The 24,634-nt window shown below is 35.8% G+C and overlaps 2 protein-coding genes and 1 long non-coding RNA gene across 5 annotated transcripts; all 3 read left to right on the forward strand.

The window, feature by feature from the left end:
• Nucleotides 1-605: 605 nt before the first annotated feature.
• LOC113696489 (polygalacturonase) lies at nt 606-4,559 on the forward strand. The gene is made up of 9 exons (XM_027215896.2): nt 606-991; nt 1,211-1,342; nt 1,448-1,615; nt 1,776-1,796; nt 2,915-3,122; nt 3,233-3,314; nt 3,442-3,550; nt 3,650-3,766; nt 4,011-4,559. The coding sequence occupies exons 1-9, from the start codon at nt 689-691 to the stop codon at nt 4,227-4,229; spliced, it is 1,359 nt and encodes a 452-aa protein (XP_027071697.1). The 5' UTR covers nt 606-688; the 3' UTR covers nt 4,230-4,559.
• A 6,953-nt stretch (nt 4,560-11,512) lies between these two features.
• On the forward strand, nt 11,513-18,062 carry LOC113694665 (uncharacterized). Its single transcript, XR_003449446.2, has 3 exons — nt 11,513-12,091; nt 12,894-16,961; nt 17,986-18,062. It is a non-coding gene; the product is annotated as an uncharacterized lncRNA (long non-coding RNA).
• Nucleotides 18,063-19,197: 1,135 nt separating this feature from the next.
• Nucleotides 19,198-23,641, forward strand: LOC113697504 (senescence-specific cysteine protease SAG39). 3 transcript variants are annotated; one of them, XM_027217152.2, is made up of 3 exons: nt 19,198-19,561; nt 20,487-21,254; nt 22,417-22,541. In XM_027217152.2, the coding sequence occupies exons 1-2, from the start codon at nt 19,463-19,465 to the stop codon at nt 21,249-21,251; spliced, it is 864 nt and encodes a 287-aa protein (XP_027072953.2). In that variant the 5' UTR covers nt 19,198-19,462; the 3' UTR covers nt 21,252-21,254; nt 22,417-22,541. The 3 variants fall into 3 exon arrangements, with proteins under 3 accessions (XP_027072953.2, XP_027072952.2, XP_071911542.1); XM_027217151.2 differs by lacking the exon at nt 20,487-21,254 and adding an exon at nt 22,891-23,641 and having other exon boundaries at nt 19,238-19,561; nt 22,417-22,771; XM_072055441.1 differs by lacking the exon at nt 19,198-19,561 and adding an exon at nt 22,891-23,641 and having other exon boundaries at nt 21,116-21,254; nt 22,417-22,771.
• Nucleotides 23,642-24,634: the final 993 nt, after the last annotated feature.

The following is a 24,634-nucleotide window of genomic DNA, read 5'->3' on the forward strand; positions in this document are numbered from 1 at the left end:
ACATTATGGGATAATGAGTGTAAGATTTACTCAAAATATTATGGTTGTGAAGCATAATAAGATAATGACATAACCATGGCTATTTGGAATACAATTCAAAAAGTTTTTGGCAAAAACAACTTAAATAGCACTGTTAATAATGCCTCGATCATTGTTGATAACACTATCTCTTTTATATTTTCTACAAAAGCACATGAAAAAAATGGAGTGTAACTAAAAAAAAAAAAAACGGTGGAGTGCCAATACCATTAACTGAAAAATTTTTTTAAAAAAAGAAACCAGGACAGATATCTTGATTCTCTTGAATGCCTAACTTTCATATGCTAAAATGTCTTTCCTTTTTCTTTATATATATATATATATATATATATATATATATATATATATATATATATATATATTGAGGGGGCGGTTTGCCAATGTCAGCAATTGCAGGAATAAGTGCAAGAGACCCTTGCGTCCGAATCACTCTCATCATTCCATACCATAAAGAGTCGTAAAACACAAAATCTACACCCATTCCTTCCATACCCAATTCTCTATAAATATGCAACTTCGTCATGGAACTGATATCACACATTTACTAAAGCCTACACCTCTTTGCTTATCATCCCATCAATCTCCCCACACTTTTGAGATAATCATCCCTCTTTCACACGACAAGTTAATTAGGACAAAATAGGAAATAATGGCTCTACATACAAAATTCTTTGCACATTTGATTGTTACATTCCTATTTTTAGTTTCATGTCCCTCAGCCTTTCATGGGGACCTACATGATCATAGCGATATCCAGCAAACTGGATATGACTCTGAAGCATACCCTTCATTTCTTAGTACTGTTGATGGCAGCCAATTTGATAACTCCATGATGTTTGAAGCCGGGGCTTCTGATGGCTTGACCAAACTTTCCAGACTCGAAAGCTCGGGTAGAATCATTAATGTGGATAGGTTTGGAGCTAAGGGTAATGGAGCTGAGGACGATTCAAATGTAAGTACCTCGACTGCTAAGAAGAATTAGGATCATTATTTTGTTACTATAGATTTTACTAGCGTGCGAGAACCAAAATAAATAAATAAATAAAACAACGTTTAATTTATACTATATGACATGCAATAAATTGAATGGACTTCTTAGAGGCAAATTTCCACTTCAATTTTATGATTTGTATTGAGCAATTTTAATTTGCCTATGAACTTCCTTTCTCAGGCATTTCAGTCTGCTTGGAGAGAAGCTTGTTTGTCTACAGTAGCTGTTACTCTTGTGGTATCCCAAGGAAAAGATTATCTTCTTAAACCTGTTAAATTTTCAGGTCCCTGCAAGTCTGAAATTACAGTGCAGGTCAGTTCGATCGAGAAAAATTTGTGAGTCCAAGTAATGTTTTTCAAAGCTTTTGCATGTATAGTATTTAACCAAAAGTAGCTATTACTTCCATGAAATATGCAGATTAATGGTGTCCTTCTAGCTTCTGATGATAGATCAGACTATGGTAGAGATGGGAGGCAGTGGATTCGTTTTGACAGCGTCCAAGGCTTGATTGTTGAAGGGGGTGGAGTTATCAATGGGAGAGGAAATATATGGTGGCAAAATTCATGCAAAATCAACAAAGCTCTGGTAAACTATTATTGAACAACAGAAGTTTTTCAAGATGCTTCTCTTAACTAGTGTTGCCTTTTTTGACTTGATTATATTATACTATTTGTCTTGACCTTTTTTTTTTTTTTGGTTACCATTATTTATCTTGACGTCTTCTTCAATTTTTGTTTTCTTACAGCCATGCAAGGACGCACCAACGGTATGTGTTTTTTTTTTTTTTTTTTTTTTGAATACTAAAGTAGTATCATTTATTGTTTTCCCCCAAAAAAATCAGCTTATTTTTTCTTGGTTCCTTGCTTACTAACTTTAGTTTTATTTCCCATCAAACCATTTTATTTGATTTTCTAGCTAGGCGCTTGACGTCTGCTTTATCATTCTCAAACAAACAACATTGTATACCATGGCAAAGAACATCATGTTAATACTTTGCATACGATTAGAAATAATATGTCTTGGCTTCCAATTCGAGATTTGGATCAAATACCATAAATACGGAAAGCTCAATGGCCCTTCAAAAATGGCTGTTTGAACCAATGTTTTTAAACGCGAACCGAAGAGTGAATCGAAAAACCTTCCGATTTACGGTTCGACCGATTCAACCGGTTCGATCCCCGTTCAAAGGTTTCATAATTTTTTATTCATTTTAGTATTAAGAATTTTGAATAAAACAAAAATATTTATTTTAGAAAATAAATACTTAATAAAAATCGGTTAAACCTCCTAATTTTTACCGATTTTGACCGGTTTAATTAACTTTTTGGGTTTTTAATTAAACCGGACCGGAAGCACGGCGGGTTCGTGGTTCAACCGATCTAGCCGGTCCGGTCTGATTTTCAAAACATTGGTTTGAACTTTACATGTGGTACAAATCTTAGGTCCATTGCCCTTGAATGACCACTTGTCATACTTCCTTTCTAACATGAAGATTCCAATACTCCACGATGTAAACCCAACTCTTATTAGTCTTCCTACTCTTGCTGAGAAGTCTGTTCACACCTTGACATGATCTGCCTGCCTTTTCATTTGGGAAACCTATCAAATAATTGTAGACTTAAACTTACGTTGAAACAAGACTACCTTTGGCTATCTGTAATTTAGCAGAACTTGACTCTAGAGGCCTTTGACTGCCTTGTTTTTGTAACTGACTCGTAACTTCTCTTATGCGTATGTTTCTTTCATACCCCAAAAAAAAAAAAAAAAAAAAAAACAAGAGTAGTAAACTACCTTTTTCTACTTTTATAGATGTTTACAATTTTTTTTTTTGGGATGACATCAACTTGATTTCTATTTTCACATGAATTTTTAACACGATTTCAGGCTGTGATATTTTACAACTGCAAGAACTTGGTAGTCCAGAATCTCAGATTCCAAGACGCACAACAAATTCATATGGCTTTTGAGAAATGCATAAATGTCCAAGCTTCCAATTTAATTGTGACTGCACCAGAGGAAAGCCCCAATACTGATGGAATTCATGTAACAAACACTCAAAATATCCAAATCTCTGGCTGCACAATAGGAACAGGTATAGTACTAATGCTTTCCAACGTCTAATTACAACAAAGAAAACCTAATCATATCACTCTCTTCCACCTTACTAACGTTTGAATCTACCTTTAACTTTGTCCATAAAAGGTGATGATTGCATTTCGATTGTAAGTGGATCCCAAAACGTGCAAGCTACAGACATAACATGTGGACCAGGACATGGAATTAGGTACAGTAGTAAAAATCAGTTTCTAATCAAAGGTGCAACATGTGTTGTATCCATCAAGATTATTTGACTACTTTATTTCTTTGTCCCTTATTTTTTTGGCTTTTTTTTGGTTGGCATGCGAAATCAGTATTGGAAGCTTGGGATCAGAAAATTCTGAAGCTCATGTCTCTGATGTGACTGTACATGGAGCAAGGCTTTCCGGCACCACTAACGGAGTTAGGATCAAGACATGGCAGGTAAAAAACTGGAGTTTTCCAAATTTCTTCCCAACTGTTGCTTCATCAATATATGCAGGCAAAAATAGCTCTTCAGCTCTCAATCCTGTGTTATTGCAGGGGGCAGCTGGGAGTGTAAGCAACATCAAGTTCCAAAATATCCAAGTGCATGATGTTCAGAACCCGATAATCATAGACCAAAACTATTGTGACCAATCCACGCCTTGTACACAACAGGTAGAAGATTTAATTCTTGAATTATCCACCAAGATGTGAATAATTAATCATGGACAATTTTTCTTCTTCTTCTTCTTTTTTTTTTTTGGCTAAACTTAACCAATCCCTATCTTTTCAAGAGGAACATAAATTTTAGATGTTCTCTTTTTTAATCTCTACTTTTAGCAAATCTTAGACGAGACAGCTTTTATTCTTACAAAAATTAACGTCAATAATTGCAATTAAATCTTTTCTTTAATCACAGCATACAGCCATCCAAATTAGCAACGTACTCTATCAGAACATCTATGGAACAAGTGCTTCAGCCGCAGCCATAAACTTGAATTGCAGCAAAAGCTTCCCATGTCGAGGGATTGTGCTACAAAATGTTAATTTAGTAGGTGAAGGAGGTGGAGCAGCAAAAGCTTCATGCAACAATGTCAATTTGAGCAACGTTGGGCTCGTTTCTCCACGATGTGCATAAGAAGATAAAGAATGCTGTACATATACAAGATATAGTAAAATTATTGTATTGTTGCAATCACAAGAAAAAAATAAATAAGATCCCAATTTATGTACTCATCCTTTATCAAACAACTACAAGCTCAGGATAATTCGTTAGTATCTATTGGTTATTGAAGGGCTGAATAAGTGGTGCACATCTCTAATACCCAAATATTCAGTTCATTCATTCTTGTTCAGAAAAAGGATAAGGTTTGTCCGGATCAATAGTTTAGGTTTTATGTACTGTGGTCAATTCTTTTCTTATTCGTAAGAGAGTCTATGGTATAAATGAGAAGATGTTGATGTGTTATTAGTCCTTATAACTTCTTTGATCTTTTTCTTTGGAATGACTATGATAAATTGTATATGAATCTAGCTTCTTTTTTTTTTTTTTGGGCACTCTCTGTTTGGTTTATTTAGCATTCTCCATTCCAACTTATTCGCTTTCTCTACATCTTTCCATTACCCAAACGCAAAGCGCATGCAGGGTCAGTACTAGTTGCAGAACTCAGTTTGTCAATTCCAACTCTTCTTGAAGTATTAGTTTCAAAACTCAGTTTGTCCTTTCGCCTTGTATTGAAGCAGCTAGGAGCTGACATGAACAAACTCAATAATTTATTGTGAGCATCTGCTTAAAGTTCCTGAAATGTGTATAACCAAGAGTATAAGATTTTGTCATTGTGACAACAAAGTTAGGATAGAAGAATATATATCAAGAAAATTCAGTGTAAATTGCAATTTTCACTGTATATTGCAATTTAATATGCTTTTGATAGTTCTCACTTCTTGCCTTCTCAACACCAATATGCACATCGTATGCACGTATATAGGGATCGAAATTCTCCATCTTTGGTCGTTATCTATGTTCTTATGTTTAACATGTTTACTTCTCAAAGTCATTCGTTTACTTCTGCTACTAAAAATTAGAAAAAAAATTGTTAATGGCTTCTACCGACGCAAGCAAAAAATGATCAATAACTTGGTTCAAGGGGCAAATGTTGAAGATAAAATTATCATTTCTTCAAAGTTAATCAAACTTGCACGAAAAGGAAATGACTGTAGGGATGAAGTAATGCTTTGAAGAAGTGCAATGGGGAGGGCAACTGATGGTAGACCACGAGAGGACAGTCAAGGATCAGTCAGTCATATACATGTATCGTATCCAATGCCAAGACCGTTCTGCAGTTAGAGAAGAGATATAGAGAATATGGAGCACATTGCAATTTGATGTATTTGGATGGTGAAAATTATGATAGCTATGGACATTTGGATTATAATTGGAATACAAGATTTCGTCCACAAAACATGAATCGTTGAAACACAAGATTCCATCTAGAAAACAAGAATTACTGGAATACAAGATCCTATCTAGAGCACAACAATTATTGGAACACGGGATTCTACTTAGAATGCAAGAATTATTGATTCTATCCAGAAAACAAGTATTACTGGAGCACAAGACTTTAGCCTAGAGTCAAGAGTGCTTATGGGAATACAAGTTTCTACCTTGAACAACCAAATGATAACAACTATTACTTGATTGCATGCAAATAAAGTGATCCACAATACTTTCTCTCCCAAAAATTATGACTTCTAAGTGAAGCGGGAATTATAAGCAAACAATGAGCAAACTGAACTCTGAAACCAATGAATTTAATTAGTTAGATGACAGGATCCTATAGCTAAAAATTTATCATGGTCGAATTCGGACTTCCATTTCATGCGGTTCAATGCTTTAGCAATGACTACCCTCTCTTTTTCTCTAGCCTTGCACGGCTGATGCACTACACTTGAGACACTTGAGATCCTCGGTGACATGAATCCAATACCAATCCAGTGTCACCTATAATATTGCGCCACTTGGCCTATTATTATTTGCACTTTAATTTTTTAATAATTCAACTTAGTTTGATTTAACACAAATTGTGTTAACTCTAAAACTTTAAACCAAAGTAACCAACCGGTCTAATTCCATTACCGGTGCTTTCATACAGCAACCACTCAAGATCGGTTGCTTTGGGAAAAAGAAAAAGATAACCCTAAACAATTGCCTTGGCTCCCAGACGAAGTTCCCCTCTGCTTTTTCCCTTAGCTTTTTCCAACCCCTCTTTCACCTTCCCTTCTAACCGAAGTCCTCTTGCTCTCTTTTTCTCTCCTTTTTCTTGTTCCCCCCTTTTCTTCCCTTCTACAAACTCAGCCATGAAGTACATGGTATCCCTGCCAGTGGAGAGCTCGAAAGAGAAGGGCTTGTTAAGGACGTCCTTGGTGCCTTTGACGGTGAGGCAATCGGCAGTGAAGATGATGCCACGTGGAATGGCGGAGCCAGTGGTGGAAATAAAGGACGACGACTCTGAAGATGTGGACCTCATCAGAGTGGATTGGAGATGTTGAAGGTAATCAATGATGAAAGCACCGGTAATGGAATTAGACCGGTTGGTTACTTTGGTTCAAAGTTTTAGAGTTAACACAAAATTTGTGTTAAATCAAACCAAGTTGAATTATTAAAAAATTAAAATGCAAATAATAATAGGTCAAGTGGCGCAATATTATAGGTGGCACTGGATTGGCATTGGATTCATGTCACCGAGGATCCCAAGTGGATGCCACTAAGCCAGGAGAGCCACTTGATTTTTTCCACAACGGATCTTCTGTCCCATATCCTGTGTCACTCTCTGTCCCACTTTTTATTATATTGTTATTTCTCATTCATAAATATCATGTTTTAATTCTTTTTTATTTCCTTAAGATCCAATAACTATTAATTGAGTAATCCACAAAATTTAACAAACTCAAAAAATCAAAATGCATAAAAAATGAGATTTTTTATGAATTTTCTGCTGTATTTTTTAATTTTCTATTATATATTGCTTTTTTGAATCTGTTGTATTTATTTTTTACTTAATTAATAGTTATTATATAAAACTTTTAGATATGGGAAATTGTCAACTTAGTCCTCATATTTTAGAAATTTTTTTTAGTTCCTCATATTTAAAATTAGCCAAAATAGTCCCTCATATATAAAAATTTTGCCCGTTTGATTCTAGAGCTCATTTTTACTCGATTTTCTAGTCAAAAAATGCATGTTTACCTCATGTGCCCATAATTTTAAAGGCAAAATAAAAATAAAAATAAAGTTTGTTTTCCTTCACAAAAAAAAGACCATCCCCTTCCCCTATTTTCAGCCACTAAAACCCTATTTCTAATTCTACATAACCAAACCCCAATTCTCAATAACAAAACTTCATCAAGTGGACCTTCACAAAAGCAATGAAGAAAAGGGCATAGTGATCATATCGGAAAAGGGTAAAAATGATCGAAAAGCACTAATAAATTACAACACACGATAGTTTCACAAAGAGGGCAGAGAAACAAGGATAGTAGAGCTTTAATCCATCTAACTATGGTGAGTTTTTCTGCCACTTTGATAAATAAAGGGATGATTATGTAAAATCTCATCTAAATAGTGTAATATTGTGATTTGTTGTATATATTATGTAATATTATAAGGCTATGTGTGTTAAAAGTTTTGTTGTTAGGAATTGAGGTTTGGTGGTTGAGAATTAGAAATAGGATTAGGTGGACGAAAATTGAGAGGGGAAATCATGCATGTGCATGTGTGTGTGTGTGTATGTGTGTTTTTTTTCTTTTTAAGGGAAACAAATTTTGTTCCTATTTTACCTTTGAAATTATGAACACGTGGGGTATGCATGTATTTTTTTTGGCTGAAAAACTGAGCAAAAATGAGTTTTAGGGCTAAACGTGCAAAAATTGTTATATCTAAGGAATTGTTTTGGCTGCTTTTAAATGAGAAGAACAAAGAAAATTTATTGGAAGAAGTGAGAGACCAATATAGCAATTTTTTCTTTAGATATTTATACACCTAACACGTGGTAATAAAACAAATTTTAGCTTTATTAAATAAAATTTTATTCTTGAGTCACTCAAACTTTTTTCTCTGAAACTTTACTCGAAAATATCGTTTGTCTTCTTCATTTGGTTGCTTTCGCTTTAAACACATGAATAGTTTTGCAATGTGAAATTAGTAAGAAGAGGATTGACAAGAAACCAGTGACAGATTTAAGGTGGGGGCACTGGGGCACGGTCCTTCATTGTCCCTTAAATTCCTATAATACCTATAAAATTTTGATATAATTTCAAGTGTGCCTCAGATTTTTTTTTACGAAGGAAGTGAAAGAATTACGTGGTCCTCTAAGTTGGTTCATGAACTAATATTCTAAAAGGATATGTGAGCCACAAAGTTCCATTTGAAATAAGCTCAAAAAAGGCTTTTCATTTCAACTTATTGGTGATTTTTTTTTTTTGCTTAAAAAAACTAGAAAAAGAGTAAGTAAAAAATTTTAGTGTTTCTTTTACTCCTACTGAAAATCTTTTCTGGCTCCGCCACTGCAAGAAACTAATCTCTTTTACGATGACACTACACATGAATATTTTTGTAATGCGAAATTATCAAGGCTGACAATGGATTGATGTCCGACAGTTTTGCTGCAAGAGAGTTTCTTCAAGTTTACCAGAGATTGTTTGCTGATTTTTTGCGTCATGATCTGGAGATTTACCGAGTTTTTGTCCCTCTTCTAGTGTTAGTTGATTAATAAAAGGGTTATTATCACTTTACCCCCTTAACGTTTGGTGCTACTATCAATTTCCCCCTTAACATTTTCTTTTAGTCACTTTACCCCCAGAACTAACGGTCAAACTGAACGGAGTTTGTTAATTAAAGTGAAAAGACATGTTTAACCCTTAAAATTATTATCACTTTACCCCCGTAAAATATAGTGTCATTATCAATTTTTCCCCTAGAGTTATTTTTTAGGCAATTTATCCTACCATTAAACCAATTTAGTAAGTTAAAAAACTTTAAAAGAAAATACCCTCCTTTTTGCATAATAAAAATAATAAAAAATTTAGAGTGACTCTTCTCCTTTTTAGTATCAAGAAAAAAAGTCAAAGTATTAATTTCTTTATTTTTGACAATCTTATTAATATTTAAAAAAATAGAAAGATGGAGAGGGGGAAGGGGAGAGGGGGAGGGAGAGAGAGAGAGAGCTCAATTCTTTTTTTAAAAATTACAAATAAGAAAGAATTAAATACTTTTATTATTTTAATATTATTTCACTTTTTTGTTTATCACCAAATTCCAATGCTAATCTCGACAACTTTAAAGTAATACCATAATTTTAGACTTTTCTTTATTTTTTTGTAAAATCTAATTTTTTGTCTCCTTCTTTCCTATCTCTTTTTCTTTTCCTAGTATTAATAAATGTGAAGAAAAAAAAATTTTGAGAAAACCCTTTTATTTTTATGTTTTTGATCTCTTAAAGTGAAAAAAAAAGAAGAATAACCATTCTAACTTTTTTATTTTTAATGATATATAAAAGTGGGTAAATATATTTAAAATTTTTTGACCATACTAGTTAGATTAACGATGAGATAAAATACCTAGAAAATAATATTAGGAACTAAAGTGATTGTATCACTATAATCTAAACGAATAAAGTGATAATAACAATGTAGTAATGCTATAAAATAAAAGGGTATTTTTGTCCAAAATTTCTTAACATGTTGAGTTGAATTACCAATGGGGGTAAAGTGACTAAAATATAACGTTAGGGGGTAAATTGATAGTAGTGATATAGTTTAAGGGGATAAAGTGATAATAACCCTTAATAAAATGATACATGTGTCCTTGTACCTTGAAAGTATACATGCCGGCATGATCTCTCCTCATAAAGAGAGAAGGAGGTTTTCAGAGTCGAACCAAGGGTTTAATAGTTGCCAATGTTCCGATTAGCAAAGTTGGGTAGGGCGATAATATTGATCATAGTTATTAAACCCGACCTGGTCCGGTGGTCCGACCGATCAATCCGGTGAACCGGCCATTAAACCGGGCCGATTTTCTAATTAAATCGTTTCTGCAAGTGAAACGTTAACTTTTCAACGGACCGACGGTTCAATCGAATTAAACCGAGAGCCCGATCGATTTTGTGGGCAAACCGGTTTTGAGGAAAAATGGCTTTTCCAAGCCTCTGCTTGGAATCGAACCCAAGAACAAAGGTCTTGTTTATGTGTCACTCACCACCAGGCCACTTTGTTACTTGTTAATTAATGGCCATTCTTATGCTATATGAATGTTTTGTTAATTTTATCTTTTTTTTTTAATTCTCCAAAACAAATTTATTTGGAATCTTTTAATAAAACTTATGACCCCTATATTCTATAAATTATAAAATAGATTTCAAAAATAACATATTACATAATTTATTTTAAAGACAAATATTATTTTTAATATTTTTTTGCACTTAAAATTTGTAAATAACCTAGATAATTACAGTAAACATGTACACTTGAAGTTTGGTAGATTACTAATTAAATTTATGTTTTGCTGATTCTTATATGAATTAAATATTCTATAGCAAATTAAATTAAATGAATATTTGTTATGACATTATTTATTACAATTTATATCATATATCCTATATCAAAATTTATAAGATATAATATTTAAATATATTTAGTGACCCAATGGTTAAACCACTCACTCACCGGTTGAACCAGTGACCCGTTGACCCATCTCTTTCGCCGGTCTCCTCTCCGAGCCGAGTTTAATAACCATGATATTGATACACTTTTGTAGTTAATTGCAAACTTTTTTAATTGCCCATTCTTTTGTGCCTTTTTTTTCTTATTGAAAAGAAAAATATCAGTTATGAATATTCATAAGTTTGTTTATAAAGCAAATTATCAAAAATAATATTTCACTTGCATCATATACACAGTTTTTAACCTACCTTTTTATATTTTCAATCACCTTTTTATCTCACATACATCACATAAAGAAGTGTTACAGTAATTATTTTAAATAATATTTTAAATAATACTCTATCCAAACAGCATTGCATCTTTTATTGAATGTTTTCTAAAAAAGAGGATTGCCTGTGAGACTCCAGCTTTCTCCTTGGTAACTCAGACCTTAGAGCTACAAGCCTACAACAAGTTGTGTTGACTTTAAGTTGGAAACTACAAATAATAATAATAATTAAGTGTTTTATCAATTAAATTATACTTCATTTGCCAGCATCTACCAATGCTTTACTTTGTACAGGGATTAAGAACAAATTTTACGAAAGTTATAGATCCCTAATAAATAGCTTCTTGAAATCTGATCATACCTAAAATCGTTACCTTAATAGCAAGGAAGGGAATGTGGAAGGTGGGTTTAATGTCACAAGTTTTATTTTTTTTCTTATAAAGAAACTCGAAATAAAAAATCATCCCACTCTCCTCCAACCCTAAAAAGTCAAGGGACATATCACTATAAATACACTTACATCCACAAAATCATACACACTTTTGAAACGACTGAGGGTTATTTTCATTTTCGTCGAGGGAGAATTACAAACTTGACGAGCATATATTTCCGGCACGCTCCGGATGTGCCTCGCCATACCCAACCCTAACCCTACCCATCAGAAACTATCAATTCCCGCTCAATCCCGGACAAATCTCCGGGTTCGCGCCAAGATCGTACACAAGTACGTGCCCGCGGTCCACGTAAGCAATTACTAGTGTACTCGCAAGTAAACCCTTGAAATATTTTCTGTTTAATTTGCAAAATTTCTCCCAAAGCTTTAGCCCAAAACAAGCAAAAACAATTGGGTGAAGAGGCAAATCTCGTTCGTCAGGCTTGGAATTCTCCCACGATGGGGTGAAAATAAAACATGGAACGCGACCGACTTACCGGAGAGGCGAAATTGATCGGAGAATTTTCCGGCGAAGTGCTCTGAGACAGCTAATCAGGCACCGGCCTCGTTGTTGGTAGAGTTGGTAAATTGTCTTTTTTTGTTGATAAACCCTAAGGATTTTTTAGGGTTTTCCGATCACTTTCAAAGTCTCCCAAATTCAATTTTGTGGTAATCTGCATGATTAGTTTCCTGAATATTTATGTCTCAATTTTAGAGAACTTAATTCCTTGCCCTAATCTCTTGCTTCCATTTCCTCATTAATTGGAGGCTCTAGTCTAATCATTTCTCTTGTTTGGGGATTAAATTGAGAGAGTATAATTCGAGGCCCTATTCCAACCAATAAACACTGTCCATTTGGGGATTGAGTTTTAGATAATTTTTGGTGTAATGGCCGAGTATGTAGTTTATGTTAAGCCTTCCTGATTAACAGGAAACCGTGAAATTCGTTAAAGTACTTACCATGTATTCCCACAGATCATCAAGTTCGATTCTAAATTTTGAGTGCCAATTTAGTGTTTGGTAGAATGTTAATAGAGTTTAGACCTAATTTTCCTTTGTTGGCCAGTATAATGTATTCAGCGAGAGGTATGTTTCTTCACCTATTCTTCTTTTTCATGATAGAGGATTTAGTTAGTCTCTCATTCGTGCAGTCATTAATTATTAATCATGAATGCATATACTACGGGGACAGAGCCACATTATCTTGATGGTGTGCTGTTGTTAGACAAGCAAAAGTGCAACAATAAAGGATATTAAATTTTGTTCATGAGCAAAATCTAGGTTTTCCCAATCCAGGATAATATCCCTAGGACTCATTCTTGCCCTACCCTTTGATTATTTGTGCTGCATCATTCTCCTCAGCAAATTTTGTTTTGTCAAACCAGGATGAAGTGGAGCTCTAATCAATCATTTCCATCTTTTCTTCCTTTGCCACTTGGAATGGTAAGCACACAGAATTGAGTTTTTGGAATGATACCCAAAATTAAAGCTAAGGATTTGGCAATTTATTGGAGGCAACGGAAGTGAGAAGAGATTTTTGCAACAGCATTGGAGCTTGCATCTGACCACAATTAGTGGCATCACTTACTTCAGGAGCTCAGAGATATGTGTTTTATTGTAGATAAGAAAGAATAGAGACAGGATACAGAGTTTACCTTTAATTTTAGTTCCTTCAAAACAGATTGCAAGACCCTCAAGTTACATGATAGTGTCTTCTTCTTGTTTTTAAGATTCTTTTTGTTTTAAGATGTAGGCAGAGAACTAAAATGAAGAATATCATCATCAGATGGGCAAAATGTCATAGATTGGTAGTAAGTCTTAGTTTGGCACTTTGCCTGCCAGAGATCAACCTCAGAGATCAATTTTTACCCTATCTACAAATACTTTCTCGGCATGAGTACCTTCCATTATGAAGAGTTCTGGTTGACAATTCCTATTCTGTAGCTAATGACAATTCCTATCATCTATTGGTATTGGTTTTCTAATACTTGTTTTTATTTGTTAGCACAAAGCTGTTTTGTCTTCCCTGAACAAAGTTCTGTGCTATTCTGACTCTTGAACTTTTTAATTTGTTTTGAAAGCGTGCTTGCAGTTTTTGGAGTTTAATTATGAGAAAATTGGTTTTGCATTTGTTGATGATTGAGGGTGATGTTGCAATTTGGCTTGAAAAAAATATTTAGTACAGAATTGTCTTGGGAAGCCTGACTTGTTTAGTATACAACAGTGCATGTTAACCAAATCCAGTTGAAACTATTGCAGTTATTGAAAAACAGGGAGTACCTTCCGTTATGATATGGTTGACAATTCCTATTCTGTAGCTAATGACAATTCCTAATCATCTATTGGTATTGGTTTTCTAGTACTTGTTTTTATTTATTAGCACAGAGGTGTTCTGTCTTCCCTGAAGTTCTATGCTATTCTGACTCTTGAACTTTTTAATTTGTTTTGAAAGTGTGCTAACAGTTTCTGGAGTTTAATTATGAGAAAATTGGTTTTGCATATGATGAAGATTGAGGGTGATGTTGCAATTTGGCTTCAAAAAAGTATTGAGGACGGATCCAGCAACTGACACCTTTCCTAGTAAATCAGTTTTCTTCTAGTAATGTTCTTCTTGGATTAGTTGTTCAAGAGTAGTGCGATTTAATTTCGGTTCATTTTGTGCCTTCTTAAAAGGGGATTCTAATGCTCACCACCTTCATTTCCCCCTTTTGTCTTTCCTTCTTTCCTCCTTTTACTAGTGTAAAAGGTTTAGAAAAGAATGAAGTATGATTTTGGGTTAGCTGCAAAAATGTCATATTCACCTTCAGTAAACAGGGTATGCAAATCTCAGATCTGAAGCAAAAGGTATTAGCTTCGTCTAAATAAGATTATGGAGAACTTGGATGCCCTATCAACTCGCCTTTGGTGATTTTTCTAGGGAGTTTCCACAAGCGATCTTCCCCTTGACAGCAGGAGTTTGATACATGCCAGGGCAGAAGCTCAATGTAGCACATTTGCTGGGCTATTGTGGTCTTTTTCTTTCTTTTTTTTGTTTGTGTGTGTGGGGGGGGGGGGCGGGGGATTTTCTCCTGCCAATTCCTTTCCCCCTGCATACCTAATTGAGTCGCCCTTAGGGGGAGGTTAGTACTCTTGTGTATTGTAATTGAAATAAAACAGCCTGAGCTGGTTTTACGTTGCTTTATTTGAGGACGGTGGTTATGCTAGGAAAGTTTTTAGCCTCTTATGGATAAAAATGATGAAATATAAAATATTTCTTACCTGCTGTTGCTGGTAACTCTGGTAGGGCATTCTCCCTGTGAAAAGACCAAGGTGGGGCACTGGTATATTGCCTTTGTTGACTACAAGTATTTTTCCAGGATATGATGCAGGAAAGGTTAAAGCTTTATTAAAGACTCATAATTGTGGCTGGCTGGCTGGCTGCTTCCCTCTGGAATGTTTTATATCTCTACCGAAAGTTGAATTAGCAACGGATATTCTTGAAAAAGCTGTGAGACAGTATGAATTATAGAAAACTTTGCTTATGAATGAAGTAATTGTATTTGGTTAGCTGCAAATTAGATTTTCAAATTAAAAAGCTTTGCTTATAGAAAACTATTCCCCGGGGGGCGGGGGAGCTTAGTGCTGTAATTTTAGTTCTTTCGGAGCTTAGTTTGCTCGTTATGTGTCACTGCATTCCCCTCCAGGAGTAAGAAGTTCGCAGTTAGTAGAAGCATTATATGTTACAGAAATTCGCTGTTTAGTTGAAGGGAGGAAATGGGGATTCTTTGTCGTTGTCGGAACAATGGATTATACTGGTGAAAATGCAGGCTTGCACAGTTTAGCACCATTCCGTGAGATAAAAGAGAGAATTCAAATCTTGCTTTATATTCAAGCGATCCTCAGCCATTACTCTACTAGACTTGCTTCATTTTCTGCACTGCACAAAGATGCAGACTTGTGTGTTGCAGAGAGGATGTTCATAACTCAGTATTACTTGCATTGTAACCATTAAGAAAACGGTGGTAATTGGATTAGAACATAGAATTTTCTATATTTCTTGTCGCCAAACTGGTTTAGTCCGTGCAAGTTGTACACTCAAAGGTGTTAAACCATTCTCATATTTGCCCCAAGCCACACGTGCAAACTCTTAATGTCACGTCACAATCAGTTCCTTTATCACTTATGATTACTTTATGTATGACCTGAAGATCCAGAACTAATACAATTCCTGCAAGGGAGGGGAGAAGAAATCTTCTCATCTGCAAATATAGAAGCTCAAATTTATAGACCTAATTGTTAGAGAATCTACGGATATGACTTCTTTGTTATATAGGCTACAGCTATAAAAATTTCGCCACGTTACAAAAGGGTTAGAAATGATTCCACAAAAACCTCTACTAGTGATATTTCATATGTTACTTTTGTTGATCAAATGCTTGATGCTTTCTACAATGTATTATCTCTGCAAGTAAACTCTTTGTGGGCTGTGCGCCTCCATCTGCCGTCACTTCTTTGCTTCCTCCGTAGTTGAGGACTTTGCCTCCTCTGCTTTTGGCTTGGCTTCTGCTGGCTGGGGAACAGCAGGAACACCAGCATCGATGCAGCTTCTGCACTTCCTTTCCACCCACCCCTCAATGTCATGATCCCCTGTTCCCCCAAAATGTCGTCCACCGCAGAGCCGGGCAATGATACCTGCAATAACACCAAGTATTGTAATAACCGCCAAGACTACCACCAATGTCTCAATTGACTGGTGTGTGGAGTGTCTTGGCTCTACCACCACTGGCGGTGCCTCTACTAATGGTGGCAGCTGATTTTCATACTGGTTTCCTGCCATTCCGGACATCATTATGACCATGAAGAAGTAATAAAGGAAGGGTTATTCAATATTTTAGCAAAGAAGAAAACTGCCAAGGAAAACAGGCATACATGTAAAAGGCTGGAAGCAAAGACAGTTTACAGAAAAATGGAATTTTTGGCGTCCAAGCTGATGCAAACAGAAAATCTAGAATGGTGAGATGGAAGATGGAAGTGAGAAGAATAGGAGTCAAGTTTGCCAGGTATAGTGTGAAACTAAGACTATGGAAGCGCAGTGAAGAAAATGAGGTAAATGTTGCTGGAGCAAGGTGAGAGAGAGGCTGAGGCAGTAAAGGGTATAGAATCCTGATGACCTTAATCAATTAATCTGATGCTTTTTAGGGAGAGAGAGAGTAGAAGCGATTGCCAACGTTCGAAAGGTACAGAGGAAAATCCGAAATAGGATTCCAACTTTGAAAACATGGTGGTTGTTGCTTTTTGTTGTATTGTGGTTTCTTTATTGCTATAACTCATCATCTATCTCTGTTTACTTTATCCATCATGGGTTTTTCTCTTTAGGTTAAGCTGGTTTGGACTTTTGAGGAGGAAAATGGTGTTGAAAGCTTAAAGTCCTTCCCGTCCATCAATGCACTAACATGTTAGGCAAACCAGGAAAGGTATTGCTGATGTGCATCTTACATTTCCCGACCACAACATTTGCTAAATCACATAATAGTACATAATTACTTTGGTACAGTAGATAACTCTAGGACTCATTTTCTTCTTTGAACCGCCCTCTCATAGTTGGTAACTTGGGACTTGTTTGGCAAGCAAGTTTTTGACCAAGTTTATCTGCTACAAGTTTTTTAACAACTTTAATTACAGTAATTTCAAAAAAATTTTCAAAATTTTTAAACTATACACTTTAAAATATCCAAAAATTTACACACTTCAAAAAATTTTTCTACAACTTTTACAGTAAGGTACAGTAAAGTTTTAAATAAACATCCTTGCCAAACGGGGTGGTATGTGAAATATAATCACTGCTCAATTGAAGAGAGTTTCTTTTTGATTCTTACTGATTGGGTAGGTAGCGCTGTGCAATCTTATAATTCAGCCTAATAGCAAGTAAATCATTCTTATGCTATTTCTTTTTTCATTTTTTTGAATGAGTAGGAGCCTTTTATCTGGGCTTTTTGTAATTCATCAAACCTTCTTGGAGATTAAAACAACAAAATTTACACCTTCCTGTAGTAGCTCTGTCTGCAGCTAGCAGTCCTCCTCTGACTAGTGACTAGTGACTCCCACCATTTTTTGTTATGAAGTTGTCCGTTGTGGGACGTTCACATGTTTGCATTGAATTACTACAGTTAGGAACCCCAATAAACGAATAATTATAATTGTCCTGTTCTCTTCTCTGAAACCTGTCCCAAGTGATTTACTGCTTTTAACCTTGTGTGATGTCTCTTTTCGTTTGGTGCCCACAGACCACATCTGGTAATGGATTTCGACATATCTATGACCATTTAACCTCCTCAAAACTGTGCACCTCACTTTTAAAATCATCTGTGGGGTGACCTTTCGAATTTAATATCCTGACCACCCCAGCAGCTGGTTGGCTTTTATGGAGTACAGCCAGCTTAGGTTTTAGTCTTTTAGGAAAAAGGCCAATAATCAACTTTGTCTTTTTCCTTGTTTCAGAGTGCTGTGGAGATGGAGAGCTGTTTTTCAGCCATGAAAGTCGAATTTAGACCAAGTGCATTGGCTGCCATTTAACTTTTTATTTACTTTGGGCTAACTTTTTTTTTTTTTTTTTTTTTTTTGTCTAAATTAACCGTTTAGGTCAATCAATCTTCAATATGTAACAAAGGCTGCTTGCCACCATTAAATCCTTAAGGCTTGGTGAAATCTTGCCTCCCACAAATTATCGCATTATGTGATTCTCTAAAAAATTTAGACGAGTGTGTAGTGCACTTCCGTCTGGTTCGCCGTCGGTTCCTCCATTAGTCCAGTTGAGCTCCCTTAGAATAGGTTAGAGTAGGTGTAGAATAGACTATTGCTGACTGTTGAAAAAAAAAATCTTAAATATGTAGAGTTGGTAATTGTTGGCTTCACCTCACTTCTGACTACCAGAAGACATTGCCACCATGCTCATTCCAGGTCAGGAGATGCATCAAGTAAACAAAAACCTTCAAATAGAAGTGTTATGAGTTATGTGAGGGATTTTCTCTCAAAAAGGAAGGAGGGACTTGAATTTTCTAAAACAATTCTTTTCTCATAGAACTATAAATTAGGACAAGCTCGAAAACAAAATTAAAATTAAAAGTTGAACAGTATTAAAATTTGAACCGAGCTTCAAGCTAAGCTCGGCCCGACTAAGGCAAAGCCTATTGAGTACTGATATATGTACTATTACTACTTATATACCTATGATCATTGGTTTAGGGTAAAATAAATTTTAAAAAATTGGTAAAGAATTTTTAATGGTAAACATTAATCGCACTCTACTTTTTTTTATAATGCACTCTAACTATTATTATTTTTATCATATGATTTTCATTTATTAAACTATATGATAAAAGAGATAGTAAGAGTGTCGTTATAAAAAAAATGGAGTACACTTAATATTTCTCTTTCTAAAAAAGTTTTCATGTTATTATTTTGGAAATATTATTGCATGCGGAAATTTGGATATTTGTTATTTTGGGCTGCTCGTAGAGCCTTAAGTGCAATACATGGGCCACGTTTGGGCTTCTGTATTTCTCACGCCTGATAGGCGGAGTCTGAAGTGGGTAACAAAAAATGGCAGCTGAACTATTTAAACAGACCCAAACGGAAAAAGCCCAAAATGAAAAAAAATTTGAAAGAAATGAGAACGAAGTCAACTCACTTTTTTCGACTCCGCGTATGGTCAGAATTTTGACCGCTTTGACACTTTCTTTATCTGTTCGTCAGTTCTTATTTGTTCCCTTCAACGCCGTCGTATAGTATGCAAACCGACCGTAAAAGTTTGACTAGAGCTCCAACGACGTTCGGAGGACTTGTAATCCAAGTAGTCCAGAGTCCCCTCGGGAACCTTCGAAATTCCGCCGCTTTTGCTTTTTCTTTCCGGTGACGAGAATCCAATCGACGATTTAAGCAATTGAGCTGAAGAACTGAAGAATTGGGGAAACTGGGAATGGGAACGCCGGCGTTTCCTAATCTCGGGAAGCATTGCAGCGTCGAGGATTGTCGGCAGATCGATTTTCTACCGTTCACTTGCGATTCCTGTCACCAGGTTGGTTTCTATATTTCAATTTACGTTTTTGGGCTTTTCTTTCATTGGCCTTTTTGACAAGAAATGTTTTGGTATCTGACAAGAAATGTTTTTGACAAGCAATTTTTTGGCGATGTGTAGCTAAATACTTCGGAGAAGTAGATGAATCAGCGCAATAGAATACATAGGTTTTCTTTGATTTTTTTCTCAATTTATTGTTGTTTTCTCGATTCTGTGATATAGATAGTTGCATTATGCTATTGATCTTGATCTTCATCATGACAGGGTGTTTTTTGGTGTTCTGCGTGCAATGTGCTACCGTTTCTTTTGATTTTTTTTCAATTGAACGTTGTTTGTTTTGGAAAATGTGGCTGTGCTTCTTGTACTCGAGATTCTAATGCAAACAGACGCGCAGAGCCACGAACACCCCTTTGTGTTAGGTATATTGTGAAGTATGTTGGTCTGCTTGTTGCTTAATGAAGGATTTAACTGGGAAAACTGTGGGTTTTTTTGAAAACAGAATGCGGAATGCGAAAAAGAAACGAAAGGGAAGTAGTGGGATCCGTTTCCCAGTTTTTAACAGCTATATGGGCAAGAATCATACTGAGGAAACAATATCAACAGTTAAAGAGTTATCTTTTGATCAAAGTATGGGAAGTTCAAATCCCTAAGTTCGATGTTTAGAGGGCAAATCAGAATTTCACTTTCGGTCTTATGCTAGCTTTTTTGCTTCAAGTGTGTTTCCTGGATTCTGTTGGTATCTTTCTTTCTTCATGGTTATAGTTTTCTGCATTATTTCTCTCTGAAGGTGGTGAACTTACGAAAACAATTCTCTTGTATGCTTTGACATCTATTGCAGTTGAGTTGATGTCTTCTGTGTTCTTTTAATTGTCATGATTGATTGAATTTTTCCTTAAACTAACCTGGTTACACCATCTCCTGGCAGGTGTTCTGTTTAGAGCACCGAAGCTATGGTAGACACCACTGTCCGAAAGCCAACAAAAGCGATGTGACTGTTGTAGTTTGCCCTCTGTGTGCAAAAGGAGTTCGTCTAATTCCTGATGAAAATCCAAATATCACCTGGGAGTCACATGTAAACATTGAATGTGACCCTTCGAATTATGATAAGGTCACCAAGAAAAGAAAATGTCCTGTGTCAGGCTGTAGAGAGATCTTAAGCTTTTCTAACAAAATTAGGTGCAAGGATTGCACAATAGAACATTGTTTGAAACACCGTTTTGGGCCAGATCATAGATGTCCCGGACCTAAGAAGATAGAATCAACTTTTCAGTTTAGCAGCTTTTTAAGCAGTGGTAAACAACAGTCAAAGCAAAATCCAGTTTCGTCTTCTTCTAGCTGGGCATCAAGTTTATTCAGGGTAGCTTCGTCAGTTCGGGCTACAGCTGAATCTGGAGTGGCAAGATTGAGCAGTGATTTCAAAGACATTCTGCAGGGGTCGGGCAGCAGCAGCGGTAGTAGCAGCATGAGCCATGGGGGAAGCACGAGCAGGCAGTTGGAGCAATGTCCACAGTGCAATTTAAGATTCTCATCGGTAATGGATCTAGTAAACCATGTAGAGAGAGTTCATGAAAGAAATGGTGTAATGAAGGTTACACTTGATGTCTGCCCCAAATGTAGCAAAGGCTTTCGTGATCCTGTGTCTTTGGTGGAACATGTTGAGAGGGAACACCGAGGAACTTCGAAAGCTTAGCGAGTAATCACTGGAACGGAATAGTATTCCCTGTAAAAGATTTTTGTGATAATATACTGATTTCATTCTTTCAATGCTTCTCTTGGAAAACATAATGAATTGAGATTGTGCATGTGTTTCAGTTTTTTTTTTCCCGTTAAAGTCAAGTAGAGCTTGGTTTTTATTTTACAATGATCATTGGATTTCAAGATTTGAGGAGTTCTATTCTGCATTCAATGAACATGTAGATGGCAAAGGAGAAAGCAGGACAGAATTGTTCTGATAATACAGAAATTTTAAAGGGGTATCAGATTGGACTTTATTGCATAATCTACCGTAATTCTTTTGGTTTTTATATATAAATTGCTCCCCTTCCAAGTCAATAAGGAATCCATGCGGCTTCAGTTAAGTTCAACCGTTCAGATGTTAAACTCTGTTCCTTAGCCTTTGCTTTCCTTTTTACGTCAGATCTTGTTTACGTGCATGTGACTAATATCAGGTTCCTGAACCCAGAAATAGGTAGCAAATTCGATTCCATATAACAGAGTTATAAGTTAAATTTTTTGAAGGCAAGAGATTATTTTCAGTTCAATAAATATAACGTGAACTCATTTAGATTTCAGGAAGATAAATTGAAAGTATCAGTAAATAAATTGAGTAGTGATTAATGCAAGTAAATCAACAACTATGTGGAACATCAATTTGTTTTGGCATGAGTACCAAGACATTAGGAAAGAATTCAAAACATTAGGAAAGAACAAAAGTAGAGTTCAATGTCCTAGTAAGTTTTATTACTAATATTTAATCAGTAGTTAATTACGGTCCAAAACATTAGGAAAGAATTCAATACTACATTTACTTTACAAGACTATCAAATAACATAATCCACAACAGAGCAACGTCCACGCAATTGAGCTCTGGTTGTCCATCTCATGCATAACCTGCCGGGCTCTCTCGGTAGTCTCGATTTTTTAGTTCATTAACAAACGATTCAAAGGGATGATGAGCCTATAAATACCCTTTACTCCATGTTAAATGCACTGTGCCTTCTCATTTATATCCCTGAGAGTTCAAGTCATTTGCACCATCCTATCTTTGTTTCTTTGAGCTCTCAAGCATGGCTTCGATAGCAACATCAAAGCTTATTTTTACTGCATTCTTGATGCTGACAGTGTTGGCTTCTCAGGCTGTGTGCCGCAACTTGAACGAAGCCTCAATGATTGAGAAACACGAGCAGTGGATGGCGCAATATGGCCGTGTTTACAAGAATGAGGCAGAGAAGGGAAATAGGTACAAGATTTTCAAGGAAAATGTGGAGTTCATTGAATCATTCAATAAGGCTGGGACTAAGTCTTACAAGTTAGGCATCAACCAGTTTGCTGATTTGACAAATGTAGAGTTCAGAGCAGCACGCAATGGCTACAAACCAAAGGAATGTAAAGGAACACTGTTTAGGTATGAGAATGTAAGTGCAGTTCCAGCTGCCATGGACTGGAGAAAGAAGGGTGCAGTTACAGGAATCAAGGACCAAGGGCAATGCGGTAAGCTAAAATAGCCATCATTTTACAAATTATTATTTATGTATCATCAAATCTTTCCAAAGTCATATTGTTTATGATTTTTGGCTAACAATCAATTCCCCTTGAACATGAAATATTAGGTTGTTGCTGGGCATTTTCAGCTGTTGCAGCCACAGAAGGAATTCACCAGCTTAAAACTGGCAAGTTGATCTCCTTGTCTGAGCAAGAGCTAGTGGACTGTGACACTGCGGGTGAAGATCAAGGCTGCAATGGAGGTCTCATGGATGATGCATTTACCTTCATAATCAACAACAAAGGTCTTACTACTGAAGCCAATTATCCATATCAAGCAGTTGATGGAACTTGCAACACAAACAAAGAAGCTAAACCTGCTGCCAAAATCACTGGATTTGAAGATGTCCCTGCAAACAATGAGGCTGCACTCTTGAAGGCTGTGGCCAATCAACCCGTTTCAGTTGCCATTGACGCTAGTGGCTCTGCCTTCCAATTCTATTCAAGCGGCGTCTTCACTGGTGATTGTGGTACTGAATTAGACCATGGTGTGACAGCCGTTGGGTATGGTAAAAGCTCTGATGGAACTAAATATTGGTTAGTTAAGAATTCATGGGGAACTAGCTGGGGTGAGAATGGATACATTTTGATGCAAAGAGACATCGATGCTAAAGAAGGTCTCTGTGGCATTGCCATGCAATCCTCTTACCCTACTGCTTAATTACAACTCAAAAAAATTGCTGAAGCTACCCTTATACAAGAGCTTTGCTTTGTCTGTTGACTACAGCTCTGTGTATTCTGATGTTAAGTGATTGTTGTATATTTTAAGGTTGCTATCCACCAAATTATGTACATGAAATTCAGTATCTTGTGATATAATGCATGTTAATTTCTATCCTTTTATAAGAAAGTTTACTTCGAAGGGGTGAACTTTTTAATATATGTTTAAAACTTAATATGTGAAATAAATATCTTCAAGTTTTGGCGGGGGCAAAAGTTTAAATTTATAAAAATAAAATTTTCAATTTTCTAAGGGAGAAAACCTTAATTTTCTAAAACTTTCTGCCCCTCCACACCCTAGTTTTGTCCGTATTGATGACATTAATTGGACTTGGACTGTCATATTTGGGTAAAAAACCAATCTGACTGTAATTAAATCATATACGGTCCCTTGAAAAATATAATCTTGATCATGCAAAATTTACTATTGATGCACCATATTTGTAGTGAAAATACTGAAATCCACAACTCTCTAGTAAAAGATTTATGTATTAACACGAGTATTACAGAGAGACCCCATTTAACTATTACTCCTAGTTTTCTCCAAGTGCACTTCTAGGACTATCAAATATTGAAAAGATATATTGCATTTTTTTTTTGTCAAATATGCAGCTAGAAGAATGTCATAATTAGCCTTTGGGATCATATAAATTGATTGGGCTTTGGATTTTTTTGTTTTCTCTTTTTCTAGAAATGAGTTTTCTTCTCATACATAATGACAAAACAAACTAATGAAAAAGGACTAAATAAGTAATGATTGTTTGGCATTGTCCAAATACACTACCCTTGGAACTTTACTCAGTTACGTTTCCCAGATTCATTCTTATACCACTACATGTTGCTGGTTCTGTTTGATATTGAAGACGAGAAAGACTTTTCTACAAACAAAGAAAGTTATATGGATGCTGAGATCAACAATTGGGTTCTAGCCCAATAGCCATCAGGAAAAGGGATTAATCCCTCCCTGAGTGTAGGCAGGGATCGGATCCTTTGCCTGCATTTTAGGTGCATTTGCCAGTTTCTTGGTTTCACTTCCAGAAGGTGCTTAAGTACACCCGTTTGGTTCTTCTCCATCTTCCTTGCCCTAATATA

This window comes from Coffea arabica, chromosome 6e (assembly GCF_036785885.1).
Source record: "Coffea arabica cultivar ET-39 chromosome 6e, Coffea Arabica ET-39 HiFi, whole genome shotgun sequence".
NCBI classification, from domain to species: Eukaryota; Viridiplantae; Streptophyta; class Magnoliopsida; order Gentianales; family Rubiaceae; genus Coffea; species Coffea arabica.